General features: G+C 43.9%; 1 protein-coding gene across 13 annotated transcripts in view; it reads right to left on the bottom strand.

Annotated features, from left to right (window-relative positions):
- LOC110502169 (dedicator of cytokinesis protein 9) overlaps window positions 1–22220 on the bottom strand; it is a 173917-nt gene that overhangs the window by 72907 nt on the left and 78790 nt on the right. For all 13 annotated transcript variants that reach the window (XR_016490683.1, XM_090216283.1, XM_090216293.1 and 10 more), the window contains exons 2-5: window positions 20759–20875; window positions 10783–10872; window positions 8235–8317; window positions 3852–3921 (exon numbers count right to left, since the gene is read on the bottom strand). Coding sequence is in view for 12 of the 13 variants with exons in the window: in XM_090216283.1 (XP_090072409.1) it covers window positions 3852–3921; window positions 8235–8317; window positions 10783–10872; window positions 20759–20875 (360 nt within the window). In the remaining variant the exon portion in view is untranslated. The remainder of the gene's footprint in view (window positions 1–3851; window positions 3922–8234; window positions 8318–10782; window positions 10873–20758; window positions 20876–22220) is intronic.

The following is a 22220-nucleotide window of genomic DNA, read 5'->3' as shown; positions in this document are numbered from 1 at the left end:
CTGTGTAAATAAGTCAATTAGGAGAGTAGTAAGGGTAGAGGTGACAGGGCACCAACGTTTTACCCCTGGCCTGGTCTCCATCAGGTCCTCATGATCAGAACACATGCCCAGAGTGTTTAAGCCTCTTCTCTTTGACAGACTACAAAGTTAAAACCCAATGTTCAAGAATACTTCTAGAAACTGACAATAATTAAATGGGTTTTCAAGATGACTTTGTATGACATGATTCCTATTCTCTTTCTCATCCAATAAAATGTATTTAAAGGTGTTGGCAGAGCATGTCATCGACTCATCCGAGGAGGGTCTGGAAACGTTCAGGGCCTGCTTCCAGTCATCACCCTCTGGCCAGAAGACACCAGTCCCCGGAGGACCAGACATTTTTACTTGTGTTTACTTTCAGTGAACCCCAAAGCTCCGCAAATGTTGCCTGGCAACACCCAAACAACCAGATGAATAAAACTGTTGCATCAATCAACCTTAGATGCAATATAGTGCAGAATAATTCCATAATCATTTACACATACGACCATAAACGTTTTACCCCTCCCCCTGCCTGTGGTAATGCTATTGTCTTTAAATACATGAACAGACATGGGGCTGGGGTGTGTGTGTGTGTGTGTGTGTGTGTGTGTGTGTGTGTGTGTGTGTGTGTGTGTGTGTGTGTGTGTGTGTGTGTGTGTGTGTGTGAGTGTGAGTGTGTGTGTGTGAGTGAGGATTTATTTGGGGATTTCAGGAGAAAAGGGTCACTTTCTTAACTATCATCTGCTCAGCCCACTTCCCTGCAAGAGACTGCTGAGGGGTCTATAGATGGGACACTCTCGGCTGGGAACATTCTCTTACAGTGGTGTGGGAGAGAGGTAAGGTGAAGGGTGAGCTGGGAGGAGTCTTGTTATCAGATGTCAGACCTAATGCCCCTCCCCTGTCAGACCTAATGCCCCTCCCCTGTCAGATCTAATGACCTCCCCTGTCAGATCTAATGCCCTCCCCTGTCAGACCTAATGCCCCTCCCCTGTCAGACCTAATGACCCTCCCCTGTCAGATCTAATGCCCCTCCCCTGTCAGATCTAATGCCCCTCCCCTGTCAGATCTAATGCCCCTCCCCTGTCAGATCTAATGCCCTTCCTCTGTCCGATCTAATGCCCCTCCCCTATCAGATCTAATGCCCCTCCCCTGTCAGATCTAATGCCCCTCCCCTGTCAGATCTAATGCCCCTCCCCTGTCAGATCTAATGCCCCTCCCCTGTCAGATCTAATGTTCAATGAGGCACAGAGTTTCTAAACCCAGAGACGCAACATCGCGAGACTTCCGGGAATGCTTGCGAAGCAGACCAAGCAGACCAAGCAGACCAAGTAGACCAGGCAGACCAAGCAGACCAGGCAGACCAAGTAGACCAGGCAGACCAAGCAGACCAGGCAGACCAAGTAGACCAGGCAGGGGTTTGGGGTTTGAGAAATCAATGAAATACGTGCATTTTTTTCCTTTGCTGTTAACTTTCTCGAAATCTAAAAGCACCACAACATTATGTCAAAAGAGTGCCTTTGATTTGATGGGCTACACAACCGTTAGACCTGATTACGTGTTTCTGAGCATGAACTTAGCTAGCCAACGTCGCCATGACATCGCCGACAAGCATGATCGAGGATTCCTATTGGAGAAGCAGTTTCTGCCTATCTTCATACTGTACTGTGTTTGACTGAAGGGTTCAGTGATCAGGCCCTGACCTCTGGTGACCTGGGCTAGTCTCTCGGCTCAACAAACCATTTGCGTAAATCACAGATAAGTGAATAAGGTTACTCAAGTCTCGAGTCTCTAAATATTGCTCTAAAGACCTGTAGGGGGCATTGTCTGACACAAAATAAAGGAGACATAATTCACACGTATGTGACAGATGCAAATGTCAACATGACCCGAGCAGTTTAAGAGAGGCAAGTATAACATCAGTGTTATCAAACAGCCTGAGACTGCCTCAGGTCATGCTCTGGAGAACACCGTCCCTCTGAGGGTTCTACAGGCATCAGTGATTCATGCTCTCTTCAGGGTTGGCTTGAACACAGGTGACTCCATAGCCTCCCTCGTGTGCAATGACTCCCTGTCTCACAAGCCATTTCAAGGCCAACAAAGACTAATTTACACTGTTCACAGCAGAATCAGACATTTCTATGGTTCACAGGCCAAAGGGTTCTAGCTACGGTTTCACAGTTGTATAAATCAGGCAGTCACTAAATGTAAAATAATTTGCTCACAACAAAAAGGGCCAAACCCATGAGCTGTAAGGAGTGAGGAGCCTCAACCCATGAACACATGAACTTCTGCATGAGAAGAAAAATAGAAAAACCTGAGACCATTTGAGAGGTGGCCAGTGAACCAAAGTCTTGCAGCTAATTACCCTTTATACTTTAGACACAACATGTGCTATTTAGACATAATATAAGCTATTTAGACATAATATAAGCTATTTAGACATAATATAAGCTATTTAGACATAATATAAGCTACTGAGACACAACACGTGCTATTTAGACATAATATGTGCTATTTAGACATAATATGTGCTATTTAGACATAATATAAGCTATTTAGACATAATATAAGTGTCACGCCCTGGTCTAAGTATTTTGTGTTTTTCTTCATGTATTGGGTCAGGCCAGGGTGTGGCATGGGGTTTTTGTATTGTGGTGTGTTTTGTCTTGGGGTTTTGGTGTGTATGTATTGGGATTGTAGCTAGTGGGGTGATCTAGCAAAGTCTATGGCTGTCTGGAGTGGTTCTCAATCAGAGGCAGGTGTTTATCGTTGTCTCTGATTGGGAACCATATTCAGGCAGCCATATTCTTTGAGCTGTCGTGGGTGATTGTCCTTGGTGTCCATGTTCCTGTCTATGCGTTAGTTTGCACTAGTATAGGCTGTTTCGGTTTTCGTTACGTTCTTTGTAGTGTTTGTATTATTTCGTGTTTCGTTTTGTTCATTAAACATGGATCGCAATCTACACGCTGCATTTTGGTCCGACTCTCCTTCTACCGAAGAAAGCCGTTACAATAAGCTACTGAGACACAACATGTGCTATTTAGACATAATATTAGCTATTTAGACATAATATAAGCTACTGAGACACAACACATGCTATTTAGACATATGTTCTATTTAGACATAATATAAGCTACTGAGACACAACACATGCTATTTAGACATATGTGCTATTTAGACATAATATAAGCTATTTAGACATATGTTCTATTTAGACATAATATAAGCTATTTAGACACAACACGTGCTATTTAGACATATGTGCTATTTATGCATAATATTAGCTATTTAGACATAATATAAGCTACTGAGACACAACACATGCTATTTAGACACAAAATGTGCTATTTAGACACAATGTGCTGTTTAAACATGTTGTTTAATCACAATATGTGCTGTTGAGACACAGAAATCTTTCATCTTTTGCCGGAGACATTTAACAACTGTGATTGGACCAGGAAAGCCAAATCAGTTCTTGTCTGAATGAATAACTGAAATAGGATCTGATGCTCGTGAGACTCAGAAGGGGTGTTCTTCTAGGAAATACAGGTTTCTAGGACTAAAGAGTTTAGATACCGTGGCCTTCTGGCAGTGTAGAAAGCTGCTGGACTGTCTTAGCGGAACATGAAAATGTAATTCATTATTCTGTCTGTCTGTATGTCTGTATGGAGGATTATTTGATTTAAAATTATTTGTACATGGAGCATGTGGGCAAGGCTGAGGGTCAAGAGTTGAGGTAAAAGCTTAAGATCTGTGTGCTGATAGGAATTAACACAAGTGGCTTAGCTAAATAGTTTGTTATTTGTAACTTTCTACAGACATTCACTTACCTCATCTTTGTCAACATCTTCATCAACCTCAAAAACGTGGACAGCCAGTTTGTCTGGTCTGGACACTTTGCTGTAAAACACAAGGACGTGGATAAAGTGTGATTTGATCTTATCTATCAGAGGTCAGTTATCATTGTTGTTCAGGTTAGTTATCATTGTTTTAGGTTACAATGGAGCCCCTAGTTCCACTCTTCATACCTCTATCTCCTTTGTCCCACCTCCCACACATGCAGTGACCTCACCCATTACAACCAGCATGTCCAGAGATACAACCTCTCTTATCATCACCCAGTGCCTGGGCTTACCTCCGCTGTACCCGCACCCCACCATACCCCTGTCTGCGCATTATGCCCTGAATATATTCTACCATGCCCAGAAATCTGCTCCTTTTATTCTTTGTCCCCAGCGCTCTAGGCGACCAGTTTTGATAGCCTTTAGCCGCACCCTCATACTACTCCTCCTCTGTTCCGCGGGTGATGTGGAGGTAAACCCAGGCCCTGCATGTCCCCAGGCACCCTCATTCATTGACTTCTGTGATTCGAAAAGCCTTGGTTTCATGCATATCAACATCAGAAACCTCCTCCCTAAGTTTGTTTTACTCACTGCTTTAGCACACGCTGCTAACCCTGATGTCCTTGCTGTGTCTGAATCCTGGCTCAGGAAGGCCACCAACAATTCTGAGATTTCCATACCCAACTATAACATTTTCCGTCAAGATAGAACTGCGAAAGGGGGAGGAGTTGCAGTCTACTGCAGAGATAGCCTGCAAAGTAATGTCATACTTTCCAGGTCCATACCCAAACAGTTCGAACTACTAATTAAAAAAATTACTCTCTCCAGAAATAAGTCTCTCACTGTTGCCGCCTGCAACCGACCCCCCTCAGCTCCCAGCTGTGCCCGGGACACCATTTGTGAATTGATCGCCCCCCATCTAGCTTCAGATTTCGTTCTGTTAGGTGACCTAAACTGGGATATGCTTAACACCCCGGCAGTCCTACAATCTAAGCTAGATGCCCTCAATCTCACACAAATCATCAAGGAACCCACCAGGTACAACCCTAAATGTGTCAACAAGGGCACCCTCATAGACGTCATCCTGACCAACTGGCCCTCCAAATACACCTCCGCTGTCTTCAACCAGGATCTCAGCGATCACTGCCTCATTGCCTGTATCCGCTACGGATCCGCAGTCAAACGACCACCCCTCATCACTGTCAAACACTCCCTAAAACACTTCTGCGAGCAGGCCTTTCTAATCGACCTGGCCCGGGTATCCTGGAAGGATATTGACCTCATCCCGTCAGTTGAGGATGCCTGGTCATTCTTTGAAAGTAACTTCCTCACCATTTTAGATAAGCATGCTCTGTTAAAAAAAAATGCAGAACTAAGAACAGATATAGCCCTTGGTTCACTCCAGACCTGACTGCCCTCGACCAGCACAAAAACATCCTGTGGCGGACTGCAATAGCATCAAATAGTCCCCGCGATATGCAACTGTTCAGGGAAGTCAGGAACCAATACACGCAGTCAGTCAGGAAAGCCAAGGCCAGCTTCTTCAGGCAGAAATTTGCATCCTGTAGCTCTAACTCCAAAAAGTTCTGGGACACTGGAAAGTCCATGGAGAACAAGAGCACCTCCTCCCAGCTGCCCACTGCACTGAGGCTAGGTAACACGGTCACCACTGATAAATCCATGATTATCGAAAACTTCAACAAGCATTTCTCAACGGCTGGCCATGCCTTCCTCCTGGCTACTCCAACCTCGGCCAACAGCTCCGCCCCCCCTGCAGCTACTCGCCCGAGCCTCTCCAGGTTCTCCTTTACCCAAATCCAGATAGCAGTGCTGCAAAACCTGGGCCCGTACAAATCAGCTGGGCTTGACAATCTGGACCCTCATTTCTGAAACTATCCGCCGCCATTGTCGCAACCCCTATTACCAGCCTGTTCAACCTCTCTTTCATATCGTCTGAGATCCCCAAGGATTGGAAAGCTGCTGCAGTCATCCCCCTCTTCAAAGGGGGAGACACCCTGGACCCAAACTGTTACAGACCTATATCCATCATGCCATGCCTATCTAAGGTCTTCGAAAGCCAAGTCAACAAACAGGTCACTGACCATCTCGAATCCCACCGTACCTTCTCCGCTGTGCAATCTGGTTTCCGAGCCGATCACGGGTGCACCTCAGCCACGCTCAAGGTACTAAACGATATCATAACTGCCATCGATAAAAGACAGTACTGTGCAGCCGTCTTCATCGACCTGGCCAAGGCTTTCGACTCTGTCAATGACCATATTCTTATCGGCAGACTCAGTAGCCTCGGTTTTTCTAATGACTGCCTTGCCTGGTTCACCAACTGCTTTGCAGACAGAGTTCAGTGTGTCAAATCGGAGGGCATGTTGTCCGGTCCTCTGGCAGTCTCTATGGGTGTGCCACAGGGTTCAATTCTCGGGCCGACTCTTTTCTCTGTATACATCAATGATGTTGCTCTTGCTGCGGGCGATTCCCTGATCCACCTCTACGCAGACGACACCATTCTGTATACTTCCGGCCCTTCGTTGGACACTGTGCTATCTAACCTCCAAACGAGCTTCAACGCCATACAACACTCCTTCCATGGCCTCCAACTGCTCTTAAACGCTAGTAAAACCAAATGCATGCTTTTCAACAGTTCGCTGCCTGCACCCGCATGCCCGACTAGCATCACCACCCTGGATGGTTCCAACCTAGAATATGTGGACATCTATAAGTACCTAGGTGTCTGGCTAGACTGTAAACTCTCCTTCCAGACTCATATCAAACATCTCCAATCTAAAATCAAATCTAGAGTCGGCTTTCTATTCCGCAACAAAGCCTCCTTCACTCACACCGCCAAACTTACCCTAGTAAAACTGACTATCCTACCGATCCTCAACTTCGGCGATGTCATCTACAAAATAGCTTCCAATACTCTACTCAGCAAACTGGATGCAGTTTATCACAGTGCCATCCGTTTTGTTACTAAAGCACCTTATACCACCCACCACTGCGACCTGTATGCTCTAGTCGGCTGGATCTCGCTACATATTCGTCGCCAGACCCACTGGCTCCAGGTCATCTACAAGTCCATGCTAGGTAAAGCTCCGCCTTATCTCAGTTCACTGGTCACGATGGCAACACCCACCCGTAACACGCGCTCCAGCAGGTGTATCTCACTGATCATCCCTAAAGCCAACACCTCATTTGGCCGCCTTTCTTTCCAGTTCTCTGCTGCCTGTGACTGGAAGGAATTGCAAAAATCGCTGAAGTTGGAGACTTTTATCTCCCTCACCAACTTCAAACATCTGCTATCTGAGCAGCTAACCGATCGCTGCAGCTGTACATAGTCTATCGGTAAATAGCCCACCCAATTTACCTACCTCATCCCCATACTGTTTATATTTATTTAATTTTCTGCTCTTTTGCACACCAGTATCTCTACCTGTACATGACCATCTGATCATTTATCACTCCAGTGTTAATCTGTAAAATTGTAATTATTCGCCTACCTCCTCATGCCTTTTGCACACAATGTATAGACTCTCTTTTTTTTCTATTTTTTTTTTCTACTGTGTAATTGTTTACTCCATGTGTTGTCTGTCCAAACTGCTTTGCTTTATCTTGGCCAGGTCGCAGTTGTAAATGAGAACTTGTTCTCAACTAGCCTACCTGGTTAAATAAAGGTCAAATATATATATATTTTTTAAAATCATTATCTATCAGAGGTCATTCATTGTTATAAGAAATGAAACCGAATGTAATGTACAGTACAAGTCCCACTTACATAGGAACTTTGAACTAATTCAACCCAAGAAACCCACTGTGAAAAGTAGTGTCATGCTACGTTATATTTCATTGTTTCAATTTCCCTCCCTGGACACTGAATGGTGACCAAAGGGATGTTGACATCAATGGCAAGTCTCAAGGTTGGGGCAGCTTCGTTTTATGTCCAAATTCCACCACGATGACACTGGAAACCATATTCCTGGAACTAATGAGACACTCTTAGAACCAGGGTTAGTTTCCACCCTGACTAAATCCCACTGCTCCAGGAATAACCTGAGTTTGGCTTCAACAGGAAGTCTCCATTGTTATTGCTGGTTAAAATATAAAACCTGCATTTCCTTGTAGGGTATCCCATGCCAAAAGCTCCTCACCAATCAGCAACTAAGGCTGACAGAAGATTACAGACAGCCTGACACTGTCTGACACTGTCTGACACCTGTGTGTGTACGTGTCTCTGTGCACGTGCATTTTAGTGTGAAATCTTGGCACAAAGAGGGTAGCTGTACTAACTTGCCCAGGAGGAAATCACCACTTGGTTACATGATCTACAACACTGTACTGCGTTCTGAACAACAGGCTTACTTTGGAAGCTGCCGAAAGTCCCCAGAGTAGTCCTCGTACTTGTAATTAACGACATGCCAGTCAGTGTTGTAGGTCTTGATGCACTGCAATAAAGAGAGAGACAATCAACGGCTTTCATGTGTAAATCAAGACACAGGTTCAATGTTTAGCCTAAAGAAACCAGAAACATTCATACAAGCACACAACAAACAATGTGTGTTAACCGAACTAAGTCTTCTTCTTCCCACGTCACACGAATGCAGATAGTTGGCAGAAAAGAGAAGTAGTAGTTCAGTGTTCAGTAGTTCAGTGTTCAGTAGTTCAGTGTTCAGTAGTTCAGCCGATCAGCGCTCAGTAGATCAGCGTTCAGTAGATCAGTGTTCAGTAGTTCAGTGTTCAGTAGTTCAGTGTTCAGTAGTTCAGCCGATCAGCGCTCAGTAGATCAGTGCTCAGTAGTTCAGTGTTCAGTAGTTCAGTGTTCAGTAGTTCAGTGTTCAGTAGTTCAGTGTTCAGTAGTTCAGCCGATCAGCGCTCAGTAGTTCAGTGTTCAGTAGTTCAGTGTTCAGTAGTTCAGTGTTCAGTAGTTCAGTGTTCAGTAGTTCAGCCGATCAGCGCTTAGTAGATCAGCGTTCAGTAGATCAGTGCCCAGTAGATCAGTGTTCAGTAGATCAGTGTTCAGTAGATCAGTGCTCAGTAGATCAGTGCTCAGTAGATCAGTGTTCAGTAGATCAGTGCCCAGTAGATCAGTGCTCAGTAGTTCAGTGTTCAGTAGATCAGCGCTCAGTAGATCAGTGTTCAGTAGATCAGTGCTCAGTAGATCAAACTGTGAGACTTTGTCTCATCTCACATCCTAGATATCAGCTTAGTTATTTTATTTTATGCTTTGAGACTTTTTTTGGTGATTAAAATGTTTTTTTTTTGGTTGAAATGGTTAAATTAAAATGTTTTTTAAAAGTCAAATCTTGCAATGAGAAAAGGAAATGTTTTATGATGATAACAGTATGACAGAAATCTGAATTATGACCCATCCATAGTCATGTCTGGGAACAGATCTGTAGGCTATGTGTGACATTGTCAACGAGTTCGGTCCTTGACTAATCATGTTCTGTACTATGCATTATGTCATGTTTAATGTGGACCCCAGGAAGAGTAGCTGATGCTTTTGTCAGCGGCTAATGGGGATCTTACTAATAAGTATCAAACATCAAAATAGTTCAGCTTTGTTAGGGGAGCCTGGCTCCTCCAGTAAGGAGGAGTTTATAGCCCAATACAAAGGTCGCTGTAACGTCTCCCATCTACAGTCACTCCAGAGCAGGTGCGTTTAAGGTCTCCCATCTACAGTCACTCCAGAGCAGGTGCGTTTAAGGTCTCCCATCTACAGTCACTCCAGAGCAGGTGCGTTTAAGGTCTCCCATCTACAGTCACTCCAGAGCAGGTGCGTTTAAGGTCTCCCATCTACAGTCACTCCAGAGCAGGTGCGTTTAAGGTCTCCCATCTACAGTCACTCCAGAGCAGGTGCGTTTAAGGTCTCCCATCTACAGTCCCTCCAGAGCAGGTGCGTTTAAGGTCTCCCATCTACAGTCCCTCAGGAGCAGGTGTGTTTAAGGTCTCCCATCTACAGTCCCTCCAGAGCAGGTGTGTTTAAGGTCTCTCATCTACAGTCCCTCCAGTGCAAGTGTGTTTAAGGTCTCCCATCTACAGTCCCTCCAGAGCAGGTGTGTTTAAGGTCTCCCATCAACAGTCCCTCCAGAGCAGGTGTGTTTAAGGTCTCCCATCTACAGTCACTCCAGAGCAGGTGTGTTTAAGGCATGTGTCTGATACTTCACCCCAGACTTCTTGTGTCAGGGGAACTGTTGTGCACTCACCTTTGGTCTAATAATTCAGAACAGAATGGACAGTAAGCCTGATTCTATTCTGATTTCAAGATCAATTTCAATACCACTTGGTTGCAGAAGGCATTTACCAGGCTTGGTACAGGGAGGCACTACTGTTAATAGGGCTCTGAGAGAATGAAGACCACTTGGTACAGGGAGGCACTACTGTTAACAGGGCTCCGAGAGAATGAAGACCAGACGTTTTGAGAAGAACAATCCATTTACCTTGGAACTGGATTGCGTTTATCAGTTTTTTGGTCTCCTGGCTTGAACAGATGTTATTGAAGAGAATGAAAATACTCCTATTGGCTGGATGGCTTCCAGTAACGACCCATAATTCCTACGCCTGTCTGTACTGAACAATAAAACACCATTGTGTAACAAAGTATGTGCTAGGTGAAATAGAAGTTCGGTTCGGCTGGACACATTCAATAAACAATGGGGAAATCATCACAGACCCTAAAGTCTGTGCGGCACAGTGTGTTTCCATATCTATTGATCTTGTACAGGCCGCCATCTACATAAATGAGTGGTCAGAAGCTGGCTGAAGACTGACTCTAATGTCTGTATTTAATATGGCGGCATGGTGAAAGTAATGGCACACCTCAATGCCAACATCTAACTGTAAATAAAACCACTGCTCTACCTGCACAAAGGTTCATTTCTGCAGGGTTATTGCACTCGTAGGATCCTACCTCTTGGACAAACAGACTCTGCGCCTCCTTCTCTGCATTCTCAGGCACTGTGGGGTAGACAGTTCTTCCTTGGCGTCTCTGAGTCGAAATCTGTAGACGCAAAACAGTTTTATTTATTAAATCAAGTTCATGCCAGGCTCTGGTTAAATTATGAGACTGGATGAGCGTAGACTGATGCTCTGTGACAACACAGATTCCTTTTCTCAGTACTACAGTATGTGGACCTGGTTTACGAAATGCTCCGGGAAAATATTGTTTCATGCTAGAGAATGGTCTCAGGTCTGTGGAGGTTCTAGAGGGCAGAGAGGGAGGCAGGGCCAGAATGGGATGCTCCTCTCCTACACATTGTTGAGCTCCAGGCCAGGGCCAGGGAACCACATACAGACAGACACACCCAGGGCCTCAGCCTGGCTCTCAGCCACCTAGCCCAGCCATGGGGCTCCCTCCCTCCCTGAGGAGCTGGGTCCGGATTCACAAAACATTCCTTACGAAAAAACGTAAGAGGTTTCTTTAGGAAAAAAATAATAAGTTCATAAGATAGTTCGTAAATGCAATTCCTCTAAATATTCTTAGGAATTTGTAGTTTTCTTAGGAACTTCGTAAATTGACATTAGTTGACATGCTTGAAACCAATAAATAAGCTTATGTGACAGGGATGATAGGATTTGGTTATGTCATGATTTTTCACACATTATAGCCATCAGATTAGCTATATCAAAATAAAAATGGATAACCAAGGAAAGAGCAAAAAACCCATCAGCAAACAAGAGCTTGAAGTGACGGAGGAGGAAAGAGCAGACATAAAAACTCTGTGTCTCAACACCTCCACTACGTTTCTCCTGCTCTCTCTCTCTCTCTCTCCAATGGCTGTTTCCTTCAGCTGGTGGTGGGTGTTGAGCTGACGGAATGACGTCACACAGATACACCTAGTAGTATCTACAGTATCAACATAATATCACTAGAATAACTAGGAACTTTCAACTAGTGCTTTCAACATGCCAGTCCTCACAGAAAACAATTTGACACGTTCAACCCTCATCAGCCATTCACAAGGCCTCTAACCTAAACTAAACAGAACCTACTCAGTAGGACTTCATTGTCAGTAAGACCGTTTTTCACTAAGACAAGATACATTTGTGAATTAATTACTGTACATGTGGGACTCCTTTTAGATATGAGTAATGTCTTGATATGCACGAGGATTTATGGAAGTCAACTACTGTTGGAGATCCCTGCTGTTGTTCTTCATTCTTAACAGCACATTTTCATCCCAGTTAGGAGCGTAGCCTAGTTTTTGAGTTCCCATTGGAGACCTGTCTGACACGTCTCACTTAAAAGGAGATTCCCGCTGATAATAACTGTTCAACAGAGTGTTTTGTACCCCTATCCCCTCTAGATGTTTACTCCATGGTGATTCCTTAAGCAGAAACGTTTCAACTTAACATCTTTAAAGTAGGAGATATAAAAATAAAGTACCACTACAGAGGAAGCAGCAGAGCACAGTTACCCCACATGGGTGAGAGAGAAACAATTTTACTAATTCTCAAATTCTTATTTTTAATGACAGCCTAGAAACAGTGGGGTTAACTGCCTTGTTCAGGCGGAGAACAACAGATTTTTGACCTTGTCAGCGCGGTGATTTGATCTTGCAACCTTTCAGATTACTAGTTCAACACTCTAACCACTAGGCTAACTGCAAGAACAACAAACATTAACTTCCTCACCTAACTCAAATCCTTTTAAAGCCAAACTGGACATAGTTCAAAGGAGAACCGTGACAGAGATGTGTCTGTGGTCCCTGACTTACGGTAAAGCATACAGTATTTTCAAGATCAGGGCAATGGGACAGTGGTGAGGTAAGCAATTCAACACAGCTGTAGATTTCCTGTTCATGCAGCTTTTGCTGAGCAACTTAACCAATAGGTCTGCTTTCGTCATTATCTCTGAACGCCAGCAGATACATTTTCAGTATTTCTCCAGCATGCTTGGCAAAGTAGCTCTCCAATTAAACTTGAATTGAGTCACAGACTGTGAAATGAGACACAAAAGCCAGAGCAGGCCAGTACGGACGTCATTTTCTATTCGCAAAGCCCAAACAAAGAATGGAAAATAGACATTCAAAATACTAGCCCAAACCTCAACCCAAGGCTAATCAATACTAGACCACACCTCACCCCAAGGCTAATCAATACTAGACCAAACCTCACCTAAAGGCTAATCAATGCTAGACCAAACCTCAACCCAAGGCTAATCAATGCTAGACCAAACCTCAACCCAAGGCTAATCAATGCTAGCCCAAACCTCAACCCAAGGCTAATCAATACTAGCCCAAACCTCAACCCAAGGCTAATCAATACTAGACCACACCTCACCCCAAGGCTAATCAATACTAGACCAAACCTCACCCCAAGGCTAATCAATGCTAGACCAAACCTCACCTAAAGGCTAATCAATACTAGACCAAACCTCACCCCAAGGCTAATCAATGCTAGACCAAACCTCACCCCAAGGCTAATCAATACTAGACCAAACCTCACCCCAAGGCTAATCAATACTAGACAAAACCTCACCCAAGGCTAATCAATACTAGACCAAACCTCACCTAAAAGCTAATCAATACTAGACCAAACCTCACCCCAAGGCTAATCAATACTAGACCAAACCTCATCTAAAGGCTAATCAATGCTAGACCAAACCTCAACCCAAGGCTAATCAATGCTAGACCAAACCTCAACCCAAGGCTAATCAATACTAGACCAAACCTCAACCCAAGGCTAATCAATACTAGACCAAACCTCACCTAAAGGCTAATCAATACTAGACCAAACCTCACCCCAATGCTAATCAACGCTACACCAAACCTCACCTCAAGGCTAATCAATACTAGACCAAACCTCACCTCAAGGCTAATCAATAATAGACCAAACCTCACCTCAAGGCTAATCAATACTAGACCAAACCTCACCCCAAGGTGCAGTACCACTAAAAGAAAGTTAATAGTTCTATCTCATATTTTCTTGCCGAAATGATTTCTTTGTGAATCAGTGGGATATTATTATGCACTGTACAGGTTAGGTCATAGAGCCTAACGACGGGTCCAGAGGTCCTTTCAGGTAACTAACCTAACGTACAGGAGTGCAGGGCTCCAGCTACAGTCAGTGACTGTAATGTGATGTTAGCTAATAGTTAGCTACCGCTGAGCATTGCATTCCAGCTGAGTCTGCCTGGTGCTAGTAAAGCCTAGCCCTCTGCTGCCTGCCAAAAATACAATTAATAAATTATGGGATGAGTGAGGTTGCCTCACAATTTTACCATAGAGAGTCACCAAATCAGTTTTAACATTGCTGGCGTAATGTACTGTACCAAATGTTTCACTGCCAGTCATGTTTGTTTTTTCGTGACAATAACTCAGAAACAAAGCTGTCACAACCACGCTCATGAATAATAGTGCATTTGTGTCATCAGTAGAGGACTAGATCTGATTCAGTGACGGACTACGTCATTAGAATTTCCATTTGGTTAGGCGACAATCACCATAAGCACTCGATCTTGCACGACAACTGCAATGAGGACCATATTAAGGTCCTATTTGTGAGACAGAGTTCCCTCCTCCACTTCCTCTCCCCAGCCCCAGGTTTCCTGCTGGGAGTTGGTAATCTCTCCATGATCTAACCAGCAGAAACGAATGGACGAGTAGGCTGGAGGAGGCCAGAGGGAGTCAGGGAAGTGGACAAGAGGAAGCACAGGGGATATTAGTCTCTATGGAGCACAGTGGAGATCTCTAGTGTAAAGACCAGCATGAGATCCAGCTACACCCAGCATGGAGCCACTAGCACGTCGTCCCTCACAACACTTTGCTGAACGTCCTGGGGTCAACCACTGATGATACATATTGTAGCTCTTCTACTACAGAGGAATCTCCCATATGTACTTCTCCGGAAATTACGATTACACTTCTCCTGTTCCCCTCAGGTCTCTCTCTGAACCCTAGTACTTGAAGACATACGAAGAGTTGTATTAGAAACATCCTGCCATGTTGAAGTGGCTCCAATAGGGAGAAATAGCAAGAGGGGGAATAGAAAGATGAGGATGAGGAAGAGGAAGAGGATGAATAGAAAGAGGAGGAAAAGGATGAAGAGGAAGAGGAGGAATAGGAAGAGGAGGAAGAGGATGAATAGGTAGTGGAAGGTGAGGATGATGAGGAAGAGGAGGAAGATGAAGAGGAGGATGATAAAGAGGAGGAAGAAGATGAATAAGAAGAGTATGAATAGGAAGAGGAAGAAGGGCAAGAGAATGAATAGGAAGGTGAGGAAGAGGAAGAGGAGGAATAGGAAAAAGAGGAAGATGAGGAAGAGGAGGAAGCGGATGAATAGGAAGATGAGGAAGAGGAAGATGAGGAAGGGGCTGAAGAGTAGGAATAGGGAGAGGATGGAGAGGAAGAGGAGGAATAGGAAGAGGATGAATAGGAAGATGAGGAAGATGAGGAAGATGAGGATGAGGAAGAGGAGGAATAGGAAGAGGATGAATAGGAAGAAGAGGAAGAGGAGGAAGATGAGGATGAGGAAGAGGTATAGTAGTAATCCCAAAGAAATTCCTTAAGAAGGCACATTGACTAAACCTGGAGGAACCAGTGGTTGGCTCTCCTAACGCCAGGCTGCCAACAAAAGGATTTACACACCAGACAAGAACAGCCCACAGACTAGCAGTGTGATCAGATGGACTGGGTTTATAGGCTCCTATCACTTCACAGTTATCAGTGTCTGGGAGTTTAATAGCACTGAATCCCCCCTATACCTGCCTATAATACTGAATCCCCCCTTTACCTGCCTATAACACTGAATGACTCCTTTACCTGCCTATAACACTGAATCCCCCCTTTACCTGCCTATAATACTGAATGACTCCTTTACCCGCCTATAATACTGAATGACTCATTTACCTGCCTATAATACTGAATGACTCCTTTGCCTGCCTATAATACTGAATGACTCCTTTACCTGCCTATAATACTTAATGACCCCTTTACCTGCCTATAATACTGAATGACTCCTTTACCTGCCTATAATACTGAATGACTCCTTTACCTGCCTATCATACTGAATGACTCCTTTACCTGCCTATAATACTGAATGACCCCTTTACCTGCCTACAATACTGAATGACCCCTTTCCGGATAAAACGCTCGAATAAAGAAGAATAAAGGTTTAGAGAGTCATCTGACCTAAACAAATGTTGGGGCTCAGTCACGATGTCTTCAGATGTCATGACCTGTCACTCCCTTCACAACACACCGCTTGTAGTGTACGGCACGCAGGACTCGTATGTCATGGCCAGAGCAGAGAGTTCCACTGTTGACTGAGAAACTGGATAGCTTGATAGTCCATGAGTAAGCGCCAGTAAGTATTCTTATTTTCTGGCCATAAAGCAACAACAAAAAAACGGTTAACCCGCTGAATAAATCTAGGAAATTGAGCCTTTCCTTTCAAATGTTTATTTTTCAACATAGCTATATCCTAAGGAAAATATCTAAAAAACCATTACGGCTTCTGGAAAAAAAGTAACCTTCTCAATAGACGAGACAGAAAACATATCCGTTGGATCGTGAGACAGTGAGGAAGGGTCATGTTTTGCTGATACAGGATGCCATCCCTGTCACTGTTAAAGAGCATCTTCCAAAGAGGTCTCACTTCCTGAAGCTCTTCTGCCAGGCCAGATTCCCATTTCATAATGTGTCGTGTAGCGATGGAAAGTTTGAGAGGGTGACATGGGCTAAGTCCTGCTGAATGGGCCTAGAGATAGGGCCTAGCCCTTCCTTACACTATCACAACAAAACAGAGGACCCCTGACCTCTAAAGTGTGAAGCAGGGATGTAAACGTAAGGTAAGCCTCTGTGAATGACCTCACCGTACTCTCGCAACATGGGCCTGGCTGGGCCACACTGAAATAGCATGAAATCACAATAAACACGACAACCAAAACATGCACGTGGGAGGCAGAAAGGATTGATGGGATGATGGCTGGATGATGACACTATGCACCAGTGGCAGGATGGGACGGCGGCTTCGGGAAGTCGAAAGGAGGTGGAGTGCGTTTGTTCATACATAACAACTGGTGTGCTGCTTCAAGTGTGAAGGAAATCTGGTGCGTTTGTTCACCTGATACAGAACACCTCATGGTGAGCTGCAGACCCTTTAATCTACCAAGAGAGTTCTCATCCATAATTGTCACGACTGTCTTCGTCCCTCCATAAGCCAACACCACTCTGGCACTCAACGAACTGTATGGGGTCATAAACAAACAACCTCCCACCTGGACAAGAGGGGAAATAACTATGTGTGAATTCTGTTCATAGACTACAGTTCAGCATTCAACACGATAGTCCTCTCCAAGCTCATCACCAAGCTATGGCCCCTGGGACTGAACCTCTGCCTACATATATACATATCTACCTCAAATACCTTGTACATTGATCTGGTACTGGTACTCCCTATATGTAACTCTACAATGATCTGGTACTGGTACTCCCTGTATATAGCTCCACATTGATCTGGTACTGCTACTCCCTGTATGTAACTCTACAATGATCTGGTACTGGTACTCCCTGTCTATAGCTCCACATTGATCTGGTACTGGTACTCCCTGTATATAGCTCCATATTGATCTGGTACTCCCTGTATATAGCTCCACATTGATCTGGTACTGGTACTCCCTGTATATAACTCTACATTGATATGGTACTGGTACTCCCTGTATATAGCTCCACATTGATCTGGTACTGGTACTCCCTGTATGTAACTCTACAATGATCTGGTACTGCTACTCCCTGTATGTAACTCTACAATGATCTGGTACTGGTACTCCCTGTATGTAACTCTACAATGATCTGCTACTGGTACTCCCTGTATGTAACTCTACAATGATCTGGTACTGCTACTCCCTGTATGTAACTCTACAATGATCTGGTACTGGTACTCCCTGTATGTAACTCTACAATGATCTGGTACTGGTACTTCCTGTATATAGCTCTACAATGATCTGGTACTGCTACTCCCTGTATGTAACTCTACAATGATCTGGTACTGGTACTCCCTGTATGTAACTCTACAATGATCTGGTACTGGTACTCCCTGTATGTAACTCTACAATGATCTGGTACTGCTACTCCCTGTATATAACTCTACAATGATCTGGTACTGCTACTCCCTGTATGTAACTCTACAATGATCTGGTACTGGTACTCCCTGTATGTAACTCTACAATGATCTGGTACTGGTACTCCCTGTATGTAACACTACAATGATCTGGTACTGGTACTCCCTGTATGTAACTCTACAATGATCTGGTACTGGTACTCCCTGTATGTAACTCTACAATGATCTGGTACTGGTACTCCCTGTATATAACTCTACAATGATCTGGTACTGGTACTCCCTGTATGTAACACTACAATGATCTGGTACTGCTACTCCCTGTATGTAACTCTACAATGATCTGGTACTGCTACTCCCTGTATGTAACACTACAATGATCTGGTACTGCTACTCCCTGTATATAGCTCTACAATGATCTGGTACTGCTACTCCCTGTATGTAACACTACAATGATCTGGTACTGCTACTCCCTGTATATAGCTCTACAATGATCTGGTACTGCTACTCCCTGTATATAGCTCTACAATGATCTGGTACTGCTACTCCCTGTATATAGCTCTACAATGATCTGGTACTGCTACTCCCTGTATGTAACTCCACAATGATCTGGTACTGCTACTCCCTGTATGTAACTCCACAATGATCTGGTACTGCTACTCCCTGTATGTAACTCCACAATGATCTGGTACTGCTACTACCTGTATGTAACTCTACAATGATCTGGTACTGCTACTCCCTGTATGTAACTCTACAATGATCTGGTACTGCTACTCCCTGTATGTAACTCCACAATGATCTGGTACTGCTACTACCTGTATGTAACTCTACAATGATCTGGTACTGCTACTACCTGTATGTAACTCTACAATGATCTGGTACTGCTACTCCCTGTATGTAACTCCACAATGATCTGGTACTGCTACTCCCTGTATGTAACTCCACAATGATCTGGTACTGGTACTACCTGTATGTAACTCTACAATGATCTGGTACTGGTACTTCCTGTATATAGCTCTACAATGATCTGGTACTGCTACTCCCTGTATGTAACTCTACAATGATCTGGTACTGCTACTACCTGTATGTAACTCTACAATGATCTGGTACTGCTACTCCCTGTATGTAACTCCACAATGATCTGGTACTGCTACTACCTGTATGTAACTCTACAATGATCTGGTACTGCTACTCCCTGTATGTAACTCTACAATGATCTGGTACTGCTACTCCCTGTATGTAACTCTACAATGATCTGGTACTGGTACTCCCTGTATGTAACGCTAAAATGATCTGGTACTGCTACTCCCTGTATGTAACTCTACAATGATCTGCTACTGGTACTCCCTGTATGTAACTCTACAATGATCTGGTACTGGTACTCCCTGTATGTAACTCTACAATGATCTGGTACTGCTACTCCCTGTATATAACTCTACAATGATCTGGTACTGCTACTCCCTGTATGTAACTCTACAATGATCTGGTACTGGTACTCCCTGTATGTAACTCTACAATGATCTGGTACTGGTACTCCCTGTATGTAACTCTACAATGATCTGGTACTGCTACTACCTGTATGTAACTCTACAATGATCTGGTACTGGTACTCCCTGTATATAACTCTACAATGATCTGGTACTGCTACTCCCTGTATGTAACTCTACAATGATCTGGTACTGCTACTCCCTGTATGTAACTCTACAATGATCTGGTACTGCTACTCCCTGTATGTAACTCTACAATGATCTGGTACTGGTACTCCCTGTATGTAACTCTACAATGATCTGGTACTGGTACTCCTTGTATGTAACTCTACAATGATCTGGTACTGCTACTCCCTGTATGTAACTCTACAATGATCTGGTACTGCTACTCCCTGTATGTAACTCTACAATGATCTGGTACTGCTACTCCCTGTATGTAACTCTACAATGATCTGGTACTGGTACTCCCTGTATAAGGCAGCACATGTTACCATTTTATTTTTAAACTGCATCGTTGGGGAAGGGCTCGTAAGCGTTTCAGGGAAAAGTCTACACCTGTTGTATTCGGCGCATGTCACAAATACTATTTTATTTTATTTGCTGTTGATAGATCACATTAAGTTGATAGCAATTATCCAACGTGGTACACTATAATGGAAACTACCAAGATCTTATCAACATTGACAGATTTGTTTTCCGTCAGCAATAAATGATATCCATCCTTACCTCACTGACTCGGGACAGTTATTCTGTTGCAGACTAGTCAAATGGTGTTCTATTCTGTCTGGTCATCTCTGAGCCCTGCTCAAGAACAGAGGACTATATAAGGAATATCAAATCAAATTGGATTTGTCACATGCGCTGAATACAACAGGTGGAGGAGACCTTACAGTGAAATGTTTACTTACAATCTCCTTAACCAACAATGCAGTTCAAGAAAAATAGTTAAGAAAAGATTTAATAAATAAACTAAAGTAAAAAATAAATTATAAATAGTAACACAATAAAATAACAATAACGAGGCTATATACAGGGGGTACCGGTACCGAGTCAATGTGCGGGGGTACAGGTTAGTCGAGGTAATTGAGGTAATATGTACAAATAGGTATGGGTAAAATGATTATGCATAGATAATAAACAGCGTGTAGCAGCAATGTATAAACAAGGGCGGGGTGGCCATTTGATGAATTGTTCAGCAGTCTTATGGCTTGGGGGTAGAAGCTGTTAAGGAGACTTTTGGACCTGGACTTGGCTCCGGTACCGCTAGGACGCCATGCGGGACACACTAATGGTATCTGAGCCTGGTTCTGGTGCCAGGTCAGAAGGCCAGAGGTGACTCACCTGGAAGTCCTCCTGGGGGAACTGCAGCATGTCCCGGAGGACATCACTGAGAATCTGGGTCTTCCTCTGGACAAGAACAGTCTCATAGTCCAGGGGTTCGATAACTTTGCGCTTCACCTGGGGAACACATAGACACAACATGCTGTTAATATACAGGTATTTACACAGAGAACATGCTGTTTTCAAAGCCGACCAGAGGAGTGCTTTGAAAAGGTGGATCTCTCTTTTAGGGAGGACTTTCTCAACTCTAACACACAACCTAAAGATGGCAAAGTCTCACTGTAGACTTCAAAAGGAGAGCTATAAGAAGTGAACTTGGGCCCTGGTCAAAAGTAATACACTTTGGGACGCAGTCAGTATTGTAAGTTGAGCTCAGAGAATCTGTAGCTGCTGGGGCCCTTCTCACACATGCTATCTGTTAGTGACAACCCTACGAGGGCTGCAGCCTGCAGCCGCCCACAGAGAACACATCCGCCTTTACTAGCTCCCTGATGGAAGGCAGGATCATTATGACATCATGTCACTCTCTGACAGCTAACACACATCTCTGATGGAAGGCAGAAACATTATGACATCACTCTCTGACAGCTAACACACATCTCTGATGGAAGGCAGAAACATTATGACATCATGTCACTCTCTGACAGCTAACACACAGCTCTGATGGAAGGCAGAAACATTATGACATCACTCTCTGACAGCTAACACACAGCTCTGATGAAAGGCAGACACATTATGACATCATGTCACTCTCTGACAGCTAACACACAGCTCTGATAGAAGGCAGAAACATTATGACATCATGTCACTCTGACAGCTAACACACAGCTCTGATGGAAGGCAGGACCATTATGACATCACTCTCTGACAGCTAACACACAGCTCTGATGGAAGGCTGGCAGGATCATTATGACATCACTCTCTGACAACTAACACACAGCTCTGTCCCGTCACTAAGGAGCACGTTACAACTCAACACCATGGGTAAGAGCTACACTATTTAATGTTTAGAAAACACACATGATATCTATATATGAATGTTTGAACCTCACCGTCCAAACCATCTGGTTTTCTGATTGATATGATTACAGTTAGCTAAAAACATCGAACTGTTATATAATCAACTTTCGGAGTATTTTAAAAACAGATTTGTGACGCATTGTTGTTCATATCAACATAAGGCCTTAAGCAGATAAGAATGTAGATTTCATTCCAGAGGGAATCAACTGTAGCTTTTGCGTCTCACGTAATGTCTTCTGCTTGGACAAGCTGTACCACAGCAGGCAGTGGAGTTACATAAGATACCTCACAGTGCTGCTACAGACCACATCCATCACTGACGATGACAATGTCCATCGAACTATATGAATTCACTGAAACACAAGGGACTTTGCTATATGGTAACGTTGTTGGTATTATCATGGTAGTGTATACGTGTCACGTCCTGACCTTAGTTCCTTTT

Source organism: Oncorhynchus mykiss, chromosome 22 (assembly GCF_057628025.1).
Source record: "Oncorhynchus mykiss isolate SJ-2025 chromosome 22, ASM5762802v1, whole genome shotgun sequence".
NCBI classification, from domain to species: Eukaryota; Metazoa; Chordata; class Actinopteri; order Salmoniformes; family Salmonidae; genus Oncorhynchus; species Oncorhynchus mykiss.
The sequence above is the reverse complement of the archived record's forward strand: the minus strand, read 5'-3'. Positions and strand labels throughout refer to the sequence as shown.